At 41.5% G+C, this 18,333-nt stretch overlaps 1 protein-coding gene across 9 annotated transcripts in view; it reads right to left on the bottom strand.

Annotated features, from left to right (window-relative positions):
- LOC148385365 (uncharacterized) overlaps positions 1 to 18,230 on the bottom strand; it is a 73,965-nt gene extending 55,735 nt beyond the window's left edge. For all 9 annotated transcript variants that reach the window (XR_015863373.1, XR_015863376.1, XR_015863377.1 and 6 more), the window contains exons 1-2: positions 17,950 to 18,230; positions 17,751 to 17,825 (exon numbers count right to left, since the gene is read on the bottom strand). Coding sequence is in view for 3 of the 9 variants with exons in the window: in XM_088400262.1 (XP_088256388.1) it covers positions 17,751 to 17,825; positions 17,950 to 18,041 (167 nt within the window). In the remaining 6 variants the exon portion in view is untranslated. The remainder of the gene's footprint in view (positions 1 to 17,750; positions 17,826 to 17,949) is intronic.
- Positions 18,231 to 18,333: the final 103 nt, after the last annotated feature.

The raw sequence follows: 18,333 nt of genomic DNA, 5'->3' as shown, positions 1-18,333 counted from the left end.
CAAAACAAAATCTGTCTATTGATCAAATAGTAAATGATGACCCTAAATTTAAATACATCTAAAACGGTATCAATCATTATGCAAATTCATCATATTGGCTGCCATGTGTAAATTTGAAATGTTAGCTACTACCGTCTCCTAATGAGCATGGACCATTAAATCAAATCAATAACATGTCAAAAGACTTTATGATGTCATTGTCCAAATATATCATCACTGTAATGGAACCGCATCTACTACAAATTGCGAAGAATTATTTCCATTTTTATTGTATGTCATGTTTACATTTTTGGATCAGAATATTCAGATTGGAAGGACAATGAATTATAGCATATTGTATTCTCATTACACTGTTATAAATAAAATAAAATAAATTGCAAAGTCATCAACTGGGAAATGAAACCATGCTGCCCAAGTGGAAATCGTCACACTGTTACACCATCAACGATCTGCTAACCATTTCACATATTCAATTTCCAGCAAGACAATCAAAAGTATGTTTCTAAACCAATCTCAGTTGCTCAGGTCCATGACGAATGCCTATTATTGTTTTTTTTATACCAAACCATTTCCCTTCCGAGTATGTGGTTAGCAGACGAACTCGCACTGCCCTACAGGTATGCAGACAATTAGGAAGCGCCTTTGCGTTTGCTATTATAGCCTGCGGCTAAACTGATGGGAGCAGGAGAGCGCTTCTGCCTTTTAATCAGCGTAGAACGAAGGACGCTCCCTTGTGTGACTGAAGCCCCCCCCAGACAAACTCAAATGAGTCAAGAAAAATAGGTACTCGTCTCTCACAATAGCTTTGTGTTGTTTCTTTTTTATTCTCATGCTGTTGTGACATACAGTCTCTGAGAGTGAACTAATATGGAGGGAATATAAAATTCCACCACGGCAATGAATAAGAATTGGTTTTAAACAGCTAAAATTGCCCCGAGACATCTCAGAAGATCTATGGCCTCATCCCCTCCATTAATTGTTCATGACCTAGCTGAGCTCTCCATGATATGGACATCAATTTAGCAAAAGTAGAACAAAAACATACTGAACGGGTCACCGGATTATCTCAAAGGAATTTTTCCGACTTTGTTCTCTGAGTGATTTGTTCCCTCACACAATCAAAAGTTAATTAAAAGAGTCCATTTGTTTTGGAAGCCAAACAAAGGCTTTTCCCGCAAACTCCAACAGTTTCCCTACTGACAGAAGCATCCTCCCCTTTTTTTTCCTGCAGGAAAGACGCTCTTTGTTCTGAGCGCCGGTGGAACGGTTGACGGCATCAAAGCGTGGCAGAGAGCTTCGCCGACCTGCGTGCTAATGAGAGACAACCATCCTGCGCCACTGTGATTACAATTGCTTCATTAAGAGGATAAGATGATATTGCATCTTGAAACTTGAGTGCTAGCCGCCGCCGCGGTTGTGTTAATGACTTTTGATCCGATACAATGAATTATTATGACGTCAAAATAACTAGCCGACAAAAGCTGACAGAAAGTTCCAAGCTCAAGTTTTGCTTGGGGTGAGAACATCCTGGATGCAACAACGCTGACAGTCTTCATCATCGCCTCCAGAGCTGTTCACTCAAAGCAGACAAAGAAAAAACAAAAGGGACTTAGCAATACATGTCAGCAAAGCCAACTGATGATGAGAAACCGAACGGGGAGGAGTGTGATTTTTATCCTTTCGCATTTGTGTGCCTCAAGCCTTTGCAATTTCTACATTTACAACCTCTGCACAGTGTATATAGAAGATTATTGTTATGGATTATGCTGTAAAACAGGGCATTCTAATTTATCGTGCTTTATGGTTAGATTAATTGCATGACCTTTTATAGGCACGTATAAGCAGTGAAGAAGAAGGAAAATACAAGAATGCAATAATATAGCCGTTCCAAATATCTTCAAACTGAATCGTTAATGATTATCGGATCAAATTTGCTGACCTGGAATAAGTGCGTTGCAACAGAGGAAATTACACGAAACGTTTTGACATTCGAAAATACAACAAAGCTTTTTTCTCCTTCACTCCTCCCGCTGAGATGATTTGAGTTGTCCTATTATAATAAGCAATGTTTTATGGTAATTCCATTTGAAAAATCCTGTTGCTAAGACAGATAATTATCTCAATTATTCATTATTCTCATACCCAAGATGCATAGGGCACATCCCATTTGCTCGAGGCTGTTCTTCCCCACAAGTGGAAATAATTGAAATGTGGCAGATGTTTAATTATTGCTATTTCAAAACACAGCCAACCATAATGAAGAGTGTATCTTTCCAACGTTACCTTGTATGAAAATCACACATTCATTCACACTATGTGTGGATAATTATTTTGCTTGTAATGAATGGAGCAGTAAATTATAGAGCAGGTGAGTCAAAGGAGAGAATAACCACGACAAGAAAAGCTGAGGTCGGATGTTTCTTATGAAGACGCTAGCAAGGAAACGTATTACAAGTCGCAGAACAGTAGACCACACAATATCACACATGAAGATGTACGATATGTGCAAAAGCCAGGTCACATGATGGATCGGTGGCCGAGGCGCAGGACGATTTTTTCCAAAAGGAAACGTGCCGGCCTGATATGATCTGGAATTCTCCTAATAACGAGAATAAACGCAAGGGCACAGAGCTCAAAGGACACCATCTATTATTCATTTGAAGATCTCATGAATAAAAAATGAGATTATCCCACTCTATAGGTTTTAAAACGGAAGCAAGAAAACTACTATTATCACTAATTTTCCACTGTATGGACAACAGTATGTTCACAAAATGTCATATTAATATTTAATTTCATTTAAGGGAAAAAAATAACAGGAAAGGGTTAATGTTCTGTCAACGCAAATAAATAATTCTGCATGGACCAGAATGTTGACTGAACAAAAAATGTGCCCACATCATCAGATTTTTAAAATAAGATGTACAAAGATCTCATTAAAAAAAAAAATAACAGCATGCAGAAAATCATCTGTGATAAACACATTTTACAATTGTCTGTAACTTTTATAAAACAACTGTGCTATCGGATGCCGTAAACTATTTATAAGTAACATTTGCAAATAAATTATACGTACTGGGAGAGCGTAGCCACATTAAATACTGATGTTTTTTCCTTACTTGGATATTAATCTCAGTTGCCTCAAATATGATACACGGTGGAGTATAAGAAAGTGCATGACCCCGACTTACCGCTCCATTTGTTGCACGCTATGTATTTGACATGTAGAGTTAATACCAATTAAAGGTCACAAACACCTTTAAGATGTTCTGGCTACACTTGAGAATGAATGATTAGTAGAAGAGTAAAGGAAAGACACTCAAACATTACATTCAAGTCATCTTTATGTATCATCCGGTTTTATAATGAGGTCACCGATGCAACATTTTCATCTTCATAGTAATTGGCACTAAAAGACCCCATATAGGCGTCCATCTGGCTTTCCCGTCCTGCTATCGAGCTCTCAGCTCCTCGTTTAATTAAAACATACCGGGACTGTTGCACGCTTGTGACACTTTCATTAGAGAAGTAGGTTGGGCCCGGCTGAAGTGTTATAAGCATGTCGAGAAAGAAAAGAGACCCAACTTTTGAGAGGTGGCCATTGTTCAGCTGACATGCCAAAAGAATGAATACAAATGAGCAATCAGCGTTACCACCAATATCCTCTTGTGATATAACTGAAGAAATACAACCGTCAATATATCATCGCTACAACATTTCAAGAAGAAATTGCTGGCTTGGAGCTTTTTTCACATTGTGATTGATTACAACTTCAAAAGGTACAGCTCACAGAGGAGCCACCAAACACGGTGGAAGGGCCGCTGGTCACCCTCAGGTTTGTTTGAATTAGCCATTGGAAACGGCGGGAAATGAAGGTGGGAAAATATTTACCACCCCAGCATGTTTATATTACATGGAAAATATTTGACCCATCAAACTGCTTTGTTTTTACTATGCAGTCTTAATGAAGATCATTTTTAATTTGCTCGGCAATTGGTCGGCTCTGTTAGCTTGTCAGTCCACACACGGGAAGCCGAGACTCACCGTCACGCTCGAAACATTTCCAGCCGCATGTATAGTCACGCTGTCATACCTTGCAGCTCTCTGCTCCACTCATTAAGCGAGAACATCCTGAATTCACCTGAGCCGTGGCACACATCTATATTGGATGCACTGTCTGAAAATGAAACACGATTGTCAAAGTGGCTCGATTGTTTTTCGATTAAAATTTTGTGGCATGCTTTGTACTTATGTGAGAGGCTTAGATGCACAAATGAATTCCACATAGGTGGGCTTTACATTTGCAAGTGCATATGGCAAAAGATTGTTTTTTTTTTCTTTGGCGAATACGATTACGGCCCACTTTACACTTCTTATGTTCGCACTTATGTTGAACAACACACACTTGGGTTTAAATGAAGCATGACGATGGTCTGTTGTGAACATCCGAATGTCCACCATATGCGCTGGTTGACTATCCCTTATGTTCCACGTTGATATGTTTTAAATCCACTTGGGTTAAACAGATCACTCCTAATTAGGATTGCGTTTTATTTTTAACTTGCCTAACTACATTCTATTTTACATGCTCATAAATTAGAAGTGCACTTGCCTATGTTTCGGTGTTCCGCTGCTACAGCAACACTCCTTCAGTCAAGCAAGGTGCCGAGACGAGTCTCGCTGAAGTGCTTCTGGGTCTACACATAGCATTTAACAAAGCCTAATGAATATTCAAACTTCTTTCATCTGGCTAGGAAAAAAACCCTAGCAGCCATTTTAGAAAATATAGCACATAATTAAGACACCTTGAACAAGGCCACTAAAGTCCACTGTTGTCTGAAGCCCCCAAGCTTGTCATTAACTAAATTACTGCAGAGCTTAAACTTTGATTACTGCTACGGGGGTTGAATGTATGGTGATCTATGGCTGTGGGTTTGAAAGGGACAAGTCGCAACGAATAAATAGTGTTTTGAGTAGTAAGTGCATCAAGAGGTGCATTAAATATGGTAATGTTGTTTTGGGGTCATATATTGGTGAAACTCTTCTTCACTATTTGTTATTTTGTTTTGCTGGCTCCATATGTTTCTTTTCTACTGAGCTGTTGGCAGTTTTGTTATTTCTTTTATTTCAACGAGTAATATGTACAGATTTTGTGTTCAGAAAGGTTAGATCTATATATTTTCAAAAAAAAATCTGTGTATGGCTTTTAGTGTGAATGACTCTTTACATGTATCAGTACTGCATATCCATGAACAATCTGCAGGAAAGTCTTTTTAAGAGATTATGTTTGGATGTGGTCATTTAAAAGTGGAACATGCATTATAGTCAGCTGATAAATCAAACTTGGGAATTTTTACAACTCCAGTTACTGTATTTTCCGGACTATAAGGCGCACCTAAAAACCTAAAAGCCAACATTGCACCTTATAGTCCGGTGTGCCTTATATATGGACCAAATTCCTAAATTTAAGCTGGTCCAAAGCATTGTGTCGTGAAATCAAACATAAGTGGCCCGCTGAAGACTATGAATCATGAATCAAAAAGACTATGAATCATTATTTTGTGATTATAAAGTAATTTGTGGCATCTGAAGTTGAAATAAAAAAGATAAAATAGAGAATGATTTGATTTGGATTAAAAATCTGACATGATGCATTAATGGAGTGCCTTATTGTCCGGCGCGCCTTATATAAGGACAAAGTTTTAAAATGGGCCATTCATTGAAGGTGCGCCTTATAGTCCGGAAAATACAGTAATTTGCTTTTCTTCATAGAGAGGCATTACAGAAGAATTAATAGTAATGCACAAAAAACAAAAGCACCACTTTGAAACAGCCATCATTTGACTTTCACATTGGGAACGGTAAAGCCGAGTATTGTTTGGTGAGCACATAAACCGTTTATTTCTGCTTTTATAACGCCGCATTCAAAAACAACATGCAGGCTTTTAGGTAACATCTGTGCTTCTTTCTGATCACCATGACTTTTGTTATCCAAGGGAGCAAGTGCAACAGCTGTAAGCACAGAGCACCTTTTGTGACATTTCGTAGTTGAGGCCAGCCACAACATTGCCACCACAATGACATTCAGCACAGGCCCCAATGTTACGATCGAACCTTTCCCAGAGAGATGGCACAAGCGCTGGTTGGCACAAAGCTGCTGTCAGACTTGCCACAACGGAATCTCTCTCTCTCAACCAGCCAATGGGGTGCGGCCGACAGGACGAGCTCCTCGGCGCCAGACAGCTAGACTCGAGTAGAGCCTTCAGCCAGTGCTGACATATTCCATGGCCCAATGCAACAGATGGAGATTTTTACAGGTGGCGTTTGGGGCGAAATTCTTTGCTTGAGGGGACAGCATCTGCTCCATCACAAATTGGGATGGTGTACCCTGCCTGCACACACACACTTTCCTCCTTATCATATTCTATCCTCCCTCTATTGTAAAATAGCTTTGAAGAATACACAGCACATTATTTTTTAATTTATTTTCATCTGTGTTGTAGTTCCGAACAACATCAGATATCTGCTGGTTTTAGGGTTATTCACAATCCCTCCACCCCCAAAGGGACACAGTGTTAAATCTAATTTCCGCAACAACATGAGGCTCGCAGACCACTCCCCAAGCCTCCATCACTCATGATGCACTCAATAACCTTGGACTCATATTTCTCTGGCGGTGATTTAACGACTTGCAAAATTACACTGCGGTTGGTCGAGTCTGCGTTGATGTTGATATCTCAACCCTTTACCGTCCCGTGTCCCGTCAATCGGCCGCCGTTATTTATCGTGACTTACGCCATGACACACGAGGAACGCCCGACCTGCCATTCATCTTCCCGTTAAATATAAATGTGCCAGGCCAGGTCCGAAGCACGGGAGCAAGGTGAACTACGACGCTTTGAACAGTGCAGATGATGAATTATAGCCGTCAGTGAGTTGCTGTGAAGTTGTGTCACCGGGCGCATTGCAAAGAGTTGACAGGCTGTAAAAAAAATTATTTACACGTGCAAGGCCGTTAGTGTGGGTAGATTAGTGTGATGCTCCAACCTCCTGCTGGGAGAATTTATGTGTTTGTATATTACAGAATGCAACAAAATTACCAGCATGTAAATTACAAAGAAATGCTTAAGTAAGGAAAAAAAAAAATGTCTAGTTTTATACTTTTCACTTACTTTACATCACAGTGCCCTTAATCTAATGTTCATTGCATGAAATACAAAATCTATATTTGAACAGTCTCCATTTTTTTGCATTTTAAACACTCTATGGGAGGCTAAGCGTGCATATTCCAATATTGCTTGAATTATTAACAATTCACTTTGTCTCAGTGGATGAGAAAGGGCAAAAGTTATATGAAATGTTAACTGAATATATAATATCCAAAATATAACTAACTGATCAGCTGTTTATGTCTTGAATTAGATTTTTTTAATCGACTCTCATGTGGATCTGGAGCCACTATACGGATACACACTAATTAATATTTTAGGTTTGGAGAAAAATAACTAGTTACTTTGTGAGTGCAGTTTAGACAATTTTCCACCTGCTTGTATTGTTGTTCCATAAGAGTATTGAAACAAGAACACGGAATAAGAAAAAAAATATTGAAGAATAAAATATTGAATACTGAAATGTTAATTGTTAAAATTTGTTCAGATTATAATACACATATTTATTATTATTTCTTTATTAATTTCATTTATTTTTTTGTTATTTATTCATAATATTTTTAAGCATAGAGCACAAGCAGCAGTTCAACATGTTCTTTACTCAAGTATTTTTCTATTTCTTCATTATTTACTCTTTGCTTCTATTTTGAAGATGCCTTGTGCAAAAGCGACATTATATTTAAATATAAACTTCATTCAACATACATTTGAAAACTGCTTTAGTAGAAATTCAGATTTGGGTGGAAATCAAATCTTTCAACAGATTTGTCTTCATTTCACCAACAAATTGTGTGAATGCGCCTGACGCTATACATAATTGTGTTCCGAATTGAGGAGCTATAGTTGCATCTGCGTCCTCCAGACATTAATTCCACAAGAAAGAACATATTTTCAATTCATAAAAATCCATGTTTATCATTTGGGTTACACCCAAGTTTACCAGGAGCATTTTTCCCTAACGAAACCTCCCCAGTGAAGATTTATTCACGTACTAATCGTAATTCAGCCGGCGCCTGCTCCTGCATGGTAATTACTCCACGCTGCACACTTGTGCTAATTAATTCACTGGAAATGTGGCTGAGCAGCACGGAACATATGAACATGCAGAGCTCATCACATACCGTAAACTGTTTACAGGAAATGAATGAGCAGCAGGATTCTACTGTATGTACAGTAAATTAAAGAACAACAAGATGGATCTTAGTTGTTTGCATTAGTATTATCTCCAAAGCTTAAATTGAAAACAAATATTCAATTTATTTACATAATGAAAATATACAAATCAATCTGGTTGGAGTGAAAACTAGCCAAGACACTGGCAGTAAAATATCCCGATTCCTGTGTAATGCACGATGACAACACCCACAATGAGATTAACGCTGATATGACGGCAAGACAATCACGGCAGACAAATGGCTGGTAATTCAATCACTGGTGCAGGACATGTCATGTCAGTCGCTCGATTGAGTGTGACGGGCCGCAGGAGGTGCTGGCAGACTTACATTGACATAGGGCGCCCAAAGTGCTGATGCATCATTGTGCAAAGTGGGACCAAAATGGGCTTAAGGCGTGTGAGGTGAATACGATCCACTAATGCTGATGCGGGATGTGCCAGAGTGACATCGAACAAAATAATAAACATTTAGAATAAATGACGATACAGCTCAGAATGATTTCGGAGCTAACGATTTGCTTGTTTTGTTGTGCTAACTAACATTATGAAAATACATTTTAAATATTTATCATTTAAATTACAATTTTAGCCCTCCAAAAGTTATTTCCCAGTGTGTGAATAGAAATTAGGATGACGGAGATCATGACCAACATCCTCATCATCTCCCATTCAGTGCCAGATCCAGATGCTGTTCATTAAATAATTATAAGTCCGGCGGAATTGAACTTTGATTTAATTGATTCGGGCAAGCCCAGCGGAAAGAAAATTGATGGGCCACAATGTTTGGATCTGCTTCAAAACATTCAGTGTGATCAGTGTGTGTTGAGGATTTATTGAACACATTACAGCAGCAAGCAGTTGCGAGCGTCTCCCACCAGCGTGACTAATACCACCACAAAACAAAAAGCTCTGTTTGTGTTTGCCCAATTACAGCTCAGACACAGTGATGAACAGAGTAAACACTGCTTATTCTCCATGATGTGGCAAGCACACACGGCACCAATTCAAGCAAGTCATTCGACTGCCATCCGAGCCCCATAAGCAAATAAAACGTGTTCTATCTGGTTCTTCCCTAGGCGTGGCTGAAGTTCAAAACAGAATTTTTCTCTTCCATTGTGTTGGATGGGAAATTGAGATGGTGGCACCCGTGTCATGACACTTCAGCTGCAGTAGCCAGTTGAAGAGGTTGGACTGTCTTCCATCCTCCTGTACTTGAGTCCAAAATCCAATCCACAAAGCCACACAAATGTGAGTGTACACAAAGAAGAGCTACAAGCAAAGGAAGCAAAAGCGAACGATATACGGAATAAAAAAAAAGAATGGAACACTGTCTGTGTAAATTGGTTGAGGCTGTCTCCTCTTTGCCAGATTAACTCCAGAGGGCAAGGACGCAGGAAAGGGTGGGAGAGCGTGTAGGTGGGGGTCTGGCTGCAGTCCTTTCATCAAAGGACTTTTTTCCCTCTTTCTTTCTCTGTGCGCCAACCACGGCGAGCACTCATGATTGCACGATAGAAAGGAAAAAGCAACCTCTTGTGCTGTCTGGATCGCCCTGTATTTATATTTTACTTCACATTTCCACCAGTGATGATAGAAATTTAAAAGCACCCACAGCAAAGATGTGGAATAGCAATGAATGAGATGCATGATCCCCTTGTGCCATTATTATAATACGAGTCCCGCTGTCCTGCATTTGGATGGGCTGCTTCCAGGGCCTCGGGCGAGGCTGTTTTAATCTTTTGTGCCTGGCCCGAGGCCATGAGACCAACCCTCCGACCGGGAGAAATATTGTAGGTCTTCTGACACTCTCTCGCTTGTCATTGTGAGGATGTCACATCCCTCCCGGCTTACTTCTGTCTACCTCTCTCCCCTGAGTGGGTATAATTACATTAAGGAGTCAATCCAAGCTCCTCCAGTAGCAGACCTCCAACCCGGTGCATGTCTTGGTATTAGTGCGTGCATAATCCTGGCCTCAAGGCAAAAAAAAAAAAATCAAGACCTCTGTTTTGGAAAATAAACCTGTTGACTCCATAACTTGACTTTTGCATGCTTTTTCCTAATGTTGAATATAATAGAAATCATACAAACTTGAAGGTGGACCTCCAAGTCGTTCAGTCGCCCATCACATCATTTTATGTTGCAACATTTTTGTTAAAATCCAAATTTGAAAATAAAGTTGAAAATTGTTGAACTTTTCAGTTGCGTGTATGTGATAATATCCATCCATTCATTTCTATTTACCGTATTTGCCGGTGTATTGGTCGACCTTTTTCGATCCAAAATCGACCGAAAAAAATCGACCTCGACTTATACACCGAGTCATAAAATTTAACTTCGTATTCATCGCTTCAAATGTGATGGTAACCAAGGCCGTTTCTCATGCATCTCATTGTGCGTTGCACTTAGAAAATTTGAACCGGGCGGCGTGCGCGAGTGCGCGGCCCGCTGGAAGTCGAATGAGGCGCCGCCACCACCTCCGCGGTGCTTATAAACAGCCGATCCGCTCGGCGGGGGCTATTTTCGGCCACTTGGCTCGTGCGCACGGCCTCCCGGATGTGCCGGGCGGGTGCGCGAGCTCGCCGGCCGCTGGAAGTCGAATGAGACGCCGCGACCACCTCCGCGGTGCTTATAAACAGCCGATCCGCTCGGCGGGGGCTATTTTCGGCCACTTGGCTCGTGCGCACGGCCTCCCGGATGTGCCGGGCGGGTGCGCGAGCTCGCCGGCCGCTGGAAGTCGAATGAGGCGCCGCCACCACCTCCGCGGTGCTTATAAACAGCCGATCCGCTCGGCGGGGGCTATTTTCGGCCACTTGGCTCGTGCGCACGGCCTCCCGGATGTGCCGGGCGGGTGCGCGAGCTCGCCGGCCGCTGGAAGTCGAATGAGACGCCGCGACCACCTCCGCGGTGCTTATAAACAGCCGATCCGCTCGGCGGGGGCTATTTTCGGCCACTTGGCTCGTGCGCACGGCCTCCCGGATGTGCCGGGCGGGTGCGCGAGCTCGCCGGCCGCTGGAAGTCCAATGAGGCGCCGCAATCTCCTCCGCGGTGCTTATAAAGTGCCGATCCGCTCGGCTTGGAGCTATTTCCGGCCTCCCGTTGGTGCCGGGTGGCGTGCGCGAGCTCGCCGGCCGCGATCTCCTCCGCGGTGCTTATAAACAGCCGCATGCGCACGGCCTCCCGGAATTTGAACACATTTCGTCAATAAATTTCGCATATTGAATTTTGAAGTTTAATATAATGCAACAATTGAGCTCGACTTATACAAAGGATATATCATAAAATCGTAAATTTCCGTCGAATTTTAGGGGGTCGACTTATACACCGAGTCGACCTGTACACCGGCAAATACGGTATGTCATTAATGGCCACACGAGGGAAACAATAACTCCAATGTGGCCCGCAACAACAATGAGTTTGCTCTATGAGAACAAAAGACGGTGTTGAGAGTATTGAAGCACGTTCAAGACATGTGAAATATTATTTTCACCTCATTAGGAAGGGATCATCAGTTTAGCGCCTATAGAAGCATATTCACATCGGCATTATTAGAACAAGATTCCTCTGGCAGCATTGCTGAAAGCCGTCTTCTCTCCTTTCAGATAAGCTCATATGTATCAATTCCCCCGTCTTTGAGGGCTTGAAAGTATGAATTTTGCAGAGCTCTTCTCAAGACAAAAGTGGCACGTTTGTGTTGGAAGCGCAGGCACTGTGTTGCCCTCCAGATTTCGCTGCAGACCCCCTGCAAAGAAGCTCATCTGAAGCGACTCTGAAGAAGAGAGGAGACGCCTGCCCACTCGCTCGCCCGCCCGCCTTATCGAGGCAGGCTTGGCTCCTCCATATTCATGCGACGATTTCAGGGAGCTACGCTTGAAAAATAAAAAAAGAAAAGAAAAAATTCACGCCGTTTCTTTTTGGGTATATAAGAGCATGTCTGATTTTTGCAAGGAAACATCGTCAGGAAAATACTACGAAAAAATCCTCTCCTGTGACTTTATGATTGAAATTGTACATCCATCAATTTTCTATGGCGTTTTTCCTCATTAGGGATGAGGGTGAGCTGGAGCCAGTCCTTACTGACTGTTCAGCAATAAATCTTTTTTTTTTTTATGATTTGTTGTCAGGCAACAGTGAGCCAAGTGTTGAGCATGTTTGCCTCACATTCTCCCCTGTGCTTGCGTAGCTTTTCTCCAGGTACTCTGACTTCTTCCAACATTCCCAAAACAGGGATTTTGGTTTCATTAAAGATGGGTGTGAGTGTTAATTGATTTTTTTTCTATACATATGTGCCCCATGACTGGTGATCAGCCCAAAAGTAGGTCAACCCTAAAAAAGACAAACGCTATAGAAAATGGATGACCAAAAAGATTATTGAAAAAAATTCAGAATTTTTTTCAGCCTTCTGGGTCGCCATGGATTAAACATCTAACCTAGAATTGGTATTAAAAATGTTACACGAATGCAGGCGCATTTAAAATCTGATGAGACGAAGTAAATAATTAGCACGATGTTAGAACCGACCTGGCCTTGTGTACTTTTGTTTAATTGGATTGGCATTTTTAGTGTGCTGCCAGCTGATGCTGCATGGCGACTTGACCGCGGCCCAGCTCATTTCCCTTCAGCGGTGATCTCGGTTAAATAGAGGACTTTTACGACACAAAGCTATCATGTTCAATATGCGGTTTGAGAATGCACATGATGTTCACGTGTATCGTAAAAGCCCAGTCGTAAAGGTTCCCATTCAACAACGTTGCAGATGGTTACAAGGTCTTTTGGAGGAAACAATTCACATGTGTGTGCCAGTGTACATAACAACACAAAAAAAAAAGTCTTTGGAAAAATATAAATCCCTTGTTGATCTTGTGGTTCTGCATCAAAACCATATTTGGTGCACACACAATAGTCACATGGCTCTTTCTGAGTTATGAGCGACTCTATTAAAAGAGCAGACTAAGCAACAAATTAAAAATCTACAATGTATCTGTCAAGAAATGTTTGTCTTCTTGACTTGTGCCAGTTGTTATCGTGTTACTTTCTTTATCAGAACATTTGGAGGTTTTATGGTGATGTGATTTATACTGGCTTGTGGCACGTTAATGATGCCAGGGAGCCTTGCCTGTAATCCATATTCATGAACAACTGTGTTTGTGGAGCCGTGGCGATGGAGGGAAGAGGAGGGGGGGGCAACATGTCCGCCAAAAGTCTCCCGAGTGCAAAGACTGGATAGTGACGGCCTTGGGTTCGCATGCCTCCGGGCATGAGCACACCTGTTCATCCACACTGGTCACATTTCCCAAGAGAAGACCAAATAAACAGTTTTTTTTTTTTTAGAATGTTCGTGGCAAATAAATGTAAACCTTGTTATCGTGTGTAGCAGTTGCAAGTAGCAGGCATGCCCAAGAGAATTTTGTAGCCTTGTTTTCAGCAAAAACATTAATTTTCGATTCCCGTAGTTTCCGCACTATAAGGCGCACCTAAAAACCTCCAATTTTCTCAAAAGCCGTCAGTGCGCCTTATAATCAGGTGCGCCTTATACATGGACCAATATTGAGACACTTACAGCAGGTGTGTCCAAAATCCGGCCCGCGGGCCACATGTATATATCTGATATATGGAGAAAGTTTTAAAATGGGCCATTCGTTGAAGGTGCGCCTTATAATCCGGTGCGCCTTAGAGTGCGGAAAGTACGGTAATTGGCCAAAAAACCTGTTCATATGACTCCTGGAAAAGTCAACATAAAATTCAACACCTTCCATTTTGTAAGTACTTCACAGCAAGCAGTCATTCATTGTAGTCTATTGTGAAGAGAGCCGCGTTTCACGTCCTATTAGCAATCATGACCTAATCAACGAGCTGTGCCTTAAAAGAGTTGACAGCCAATTACGAGGGCAGCCCACCGTGCGCCATTCAGCTGGCCGGTCGGAATCAAAGGAGGACCGAGAAATATCTGCCATGGTTTGTTCGTAGCACGCTGAATGCAAAGCACGTGTGGATTGCACGGACGCTGTCAGGCAAGGCCAAATTTGTTCCCGAGCCAATCAATGAATGAGCTTCATTGGCGTTGCCATGGCGCAACATACACTTAAACACAATAGACATCACCTTGGGGAAATCGGCATGAGGAATAATCTCACCTCTGTTATTTTGAACGATGTCTTGGTGCTACTTTTGAAAATGAGGCAGAGAGCCGGCAAGGACGTTTGCGTTTCATTCTCTCCTCAGAGGTGTCACCATTCAATTCAATTTCTCAAATCATGAGGGCAAAGGCAAATTACTTTCCTGTATAGTGGTGGAAGCAGAATAAAATCAAAACCCCCTCTTCATTTTAAAATGGTTTTGTTTTTTTTAAAAATCTAGTCACGAAAAGTGCACTTGATTATATTTCCCTGAGATATGAATACCTTTGGGAATCTTCCATCGTTTCCGTATGAGGCTTTGTAGAGCAATATAGCATGGAAGGAAATAATTAATAGCGGCTTCCTGTTGTACAAGTATCATTCAGGGATATTTATGCTTGTTCTTTATTGCTTTCTAAATTGCCTACTGCGATGCAGAAAAAATAACAAATGATTATGAAAGTGGTAATGAAATCAACCATTGTGTAATCAACATCAACTTTTAACTGAGTGAATTAAAAATGGAGGGTTGCTCCTGGAAAATAAACCGTATTGAATATCTGCATAAAAGACAAATGATTCTATTTTGCCCGATTTAATGAGGCACAAAACAGACATGAGTAAGAATGATGTAGGCTATTGCTAATTAAAGAGGAAAAAAATGTCTTCTCATCCTTTTTTGGCTTCATAATAGAGAGATTGTACCCGTCTTCCAACCATGTGGAAAAGTTAAACAGCAGGATTTCCCGCCAGATGAGCCAACATCGACGTTGCCACGGCGGAGAGCTGCCAGCCCACGTTTGATTAGGCAGTTATCAGAATGTGATTGGCACTCAACGTGGCTGGCGAGGCGACGGAGGGACCTAAACATTGTGTAATTAACCCCTACGCTTGTACGTATTCCACTTCGGGCGTCGCTAACACTGACAGCCTCCTGTCAGCCGTCTGGAGATGGCGGCTGGGATACAAAGGCTGGATTTGCTCTGTCAGCACTGCAGTGTGCATGAAATGGGCTGATGAGACGATGCGCCGCCGTCTTACTGTGCACTAACAATGAAGAGGTGCTGCGGGGAATGACGAAAATCATGAATGTAATGAATGCAGCAATGGAAAAGGTGGGAGCTAGTCATAGGAAATGGATTGAAAAATCTTTTTTGTGTGTTGATTCAGGAATACAATGATTAAATTAATCATCAATCTCTCTTCACTGCAACTTCCTGTTGTCCTTTAGCGACAGTCTATATATTTGAGAAGCACCCCAACCACCAACAGATGGCCAGCAAAGAACCTGCCTGGTGGCCAATGAAAATATTCAGCGGGGGCTGATGAAGAAACCTCTTCAGACAAACTCATTAAAAAGGTCTTCTCCCTGACGCATGGCCATCTGTTGGAATTGCTTTCCTGTTCACTTTCACTACTCAATTAACAGTTATATCTCGGCAAGTCTTTTTTTTTTTCATCCGGCTGCGTCTATGGGAATAATGGATTTTTACGAAAAGTCATCTCCTGAGTGCAATTTGCTGAACTTTAAAAAAAGAGCAAAAGTCAAATCTCATTAACCCGACTGCGGCGTACGCTAACCTTCCCAACAACAAGCATAATTGAGGACTTTGCTCAATTATGTGGAACCTTTGAAAACAAAATTAATATTCATATCTGTGTCTATCATTATTCTGAAAGCAAACCCAATGGCCTTTCTTGCATATGCAACGATCTCCATCCGTCCTTCACAATATCTGAACAGCAAGGTCGTGCTAATTATTCTTTGACAAGGTGAGTGAAGTGCGGACTGACCACCATCATAAACAACCTGTAGCCAACATCAGAAAGGTGCTCAGATTACAGATTAGATATTCGTCAAAATGGCGTCTGGAAGAGCTCAGAACATACACTTGAGACGTTTACGTTAAATCCTCAGTGATCACTTCTCTCTAAAAAAAAGGCCATTTCATTGATTTTATGGATCGCTTTGGTCTGATTGATGGTCTGCATTACGCAAGCCCGGTGGCGGGTTGTTTGGACTCGCATGGCCCACCCAGCCCGATTGTACACAACATAGTGTTCTGTGGCTTCAGGAGTTCTCAAGGTTTTCCATGTGGGCGCGGGACTCGACTCAGATGCAATCTGTTTTGGGGTTGGAGGCGTCAATAGTTACGACCTCCCTGAAGCACGACCGCATTTCACATCTCTCGCCCGGCCGCTGATAATTTAGGAACTTTACTCCACGCCAGCTTGCTTTAATTACTGGGCATAAGTGGCAGCGTTTGGTCAGGTTTATGGGTTTTTTCAAAGAGCAAGCTAGCTTCAGACAGACCAATCTGGGGGACTGCAAAGCCGTAAATCCCAAGCTGAGCAAGCAGCACCGCTAACAATGCCTCGGGCTGATGCAGGGCAGAGGAGCCAGACTGGGATTTTTCATAAGGACTATTTTTTCCTTTCATGTTCCTGAAACAACAATGAATAGAAGGTCTGACTGGAGGATGTATAAGGAGTATTCGGGCCAATGACAATTTCTTAAAAATTACTTTCTTGAATGAACAAACCCAATTTAAGGTCAGATTTCTCTATCACAGTCACATTAAATTGTTTCCACTGCTGTCCATAAATTTTACTGACATACTTTTTCATTGTCTGTCAAGTTTTTTACATCTTCAACAGTCCTCATTCAAATGCAGGTACACATATCTGTTTAGATTATGAGGATGAAAACATATTTTGTTTGTAATATTGCATTAAACTACTTTTTTTGTCAGAAATGATTAACTTTGTCACAGAATGTCATAAAACAGCAAGTATGTGTTTTCTTTTAGATTCGACCAAGCATGCAGAAATGAAGCATCTTATGTGCGAAACAAAAGTCCACTTGAATACATTGAACCCAGTTTGGAAAAGAGACATATGCCAGTAATGAGATGATAGTGAAAACAGAGACATAAAAAGTGACAAATAAATGGAATAGAAAATTGGATGAGATTGCTCTAGACTAAAAGTGAAGTGTGAGCAGATAGCCCCAACACAGGCTCAGTTTCGGGTCAGGAGGGGAAACTCCTGCTGTTGAATGAACTCATTTCTGTTCTTAACCAACTGGCAGCTTCCTGCAAATGATTGGAGCCCTGAGGAGAAGCTGGCTGCGATTCATCGGTTTTAACTTAGACTAAAAAGTCTGCCACAATTCCTTGCAACCAGACAACAACTTCCGTCGAACATGATATGATCATATCTAACATGTTTATCCAAGTGTCTGTTGTGCTCCTTAAAGGCTGAAAATGGCTTTTAAAAGGAATCAAATTCACTTACTGTTTTCCGCACCAGAAGGAGATTCGGGTTAAAAGGCGCAGACTCCGTTGCGGGGGCTTTTTCACATAGGGCGCACTGCATTATTGGGCACATGCAAAAAATAAAAAATAAAAAAAATAAACATAATGCAGTGAGTTCAGTTGTATGAGTTCAGTTGAACTTTATTCTACTATTAAATCATGTACTTTAGTGTACTCACATTATCGTTGATGGATATTTATTTGCAAATCCACCAAAGTCCTCATCTTGTGTATCAGATGTAAACAGTTGGGTGAGTTTGCAATTCTCCATGCCAAGTTCCTTCTCGTCATTGTCTCGTCGTTGTCACGTTGCTCTTTGGCAATGATTCGGGCTTTCCAGAAAGCCTTGGAAGCGTGTTTCTTTGTTGATGCCATTTAAGAGCGTCCTCATGCTGTTTGCTTTGCACAAACAATTAGTATTAATTTATCAATGGCGGCGGAGGGGCGTACTCTATATTACTCCAGTCCTCCGATCGGTGTACGTAAAACGCATCGTGCTCTGATTGGTTCATCGGATCTTCATATTACGCCTTTGGTTTTTGAGAAAATTAAAAGCTTTTAAG

This window comes from Syngnathus floridae, chromosome 16 (genome assembly GCF_059516105.1).
Source record: "Syngnathus floridae isolate MCC-2025c chromosome 16, RoL_Sflo_1.0, whole genome shotgun sequence".
In the NCBI taxonomy this organism is placed as follows: Eukaryota; Metazoa; Chordata; class Actinopteri; order Syngnathiformes; family Syngnathidae; genus Syngnathus; species Syngnathus floridae.
This window is presented reverse-complemented; position numbering and strand designations above follow the sequence as displayed.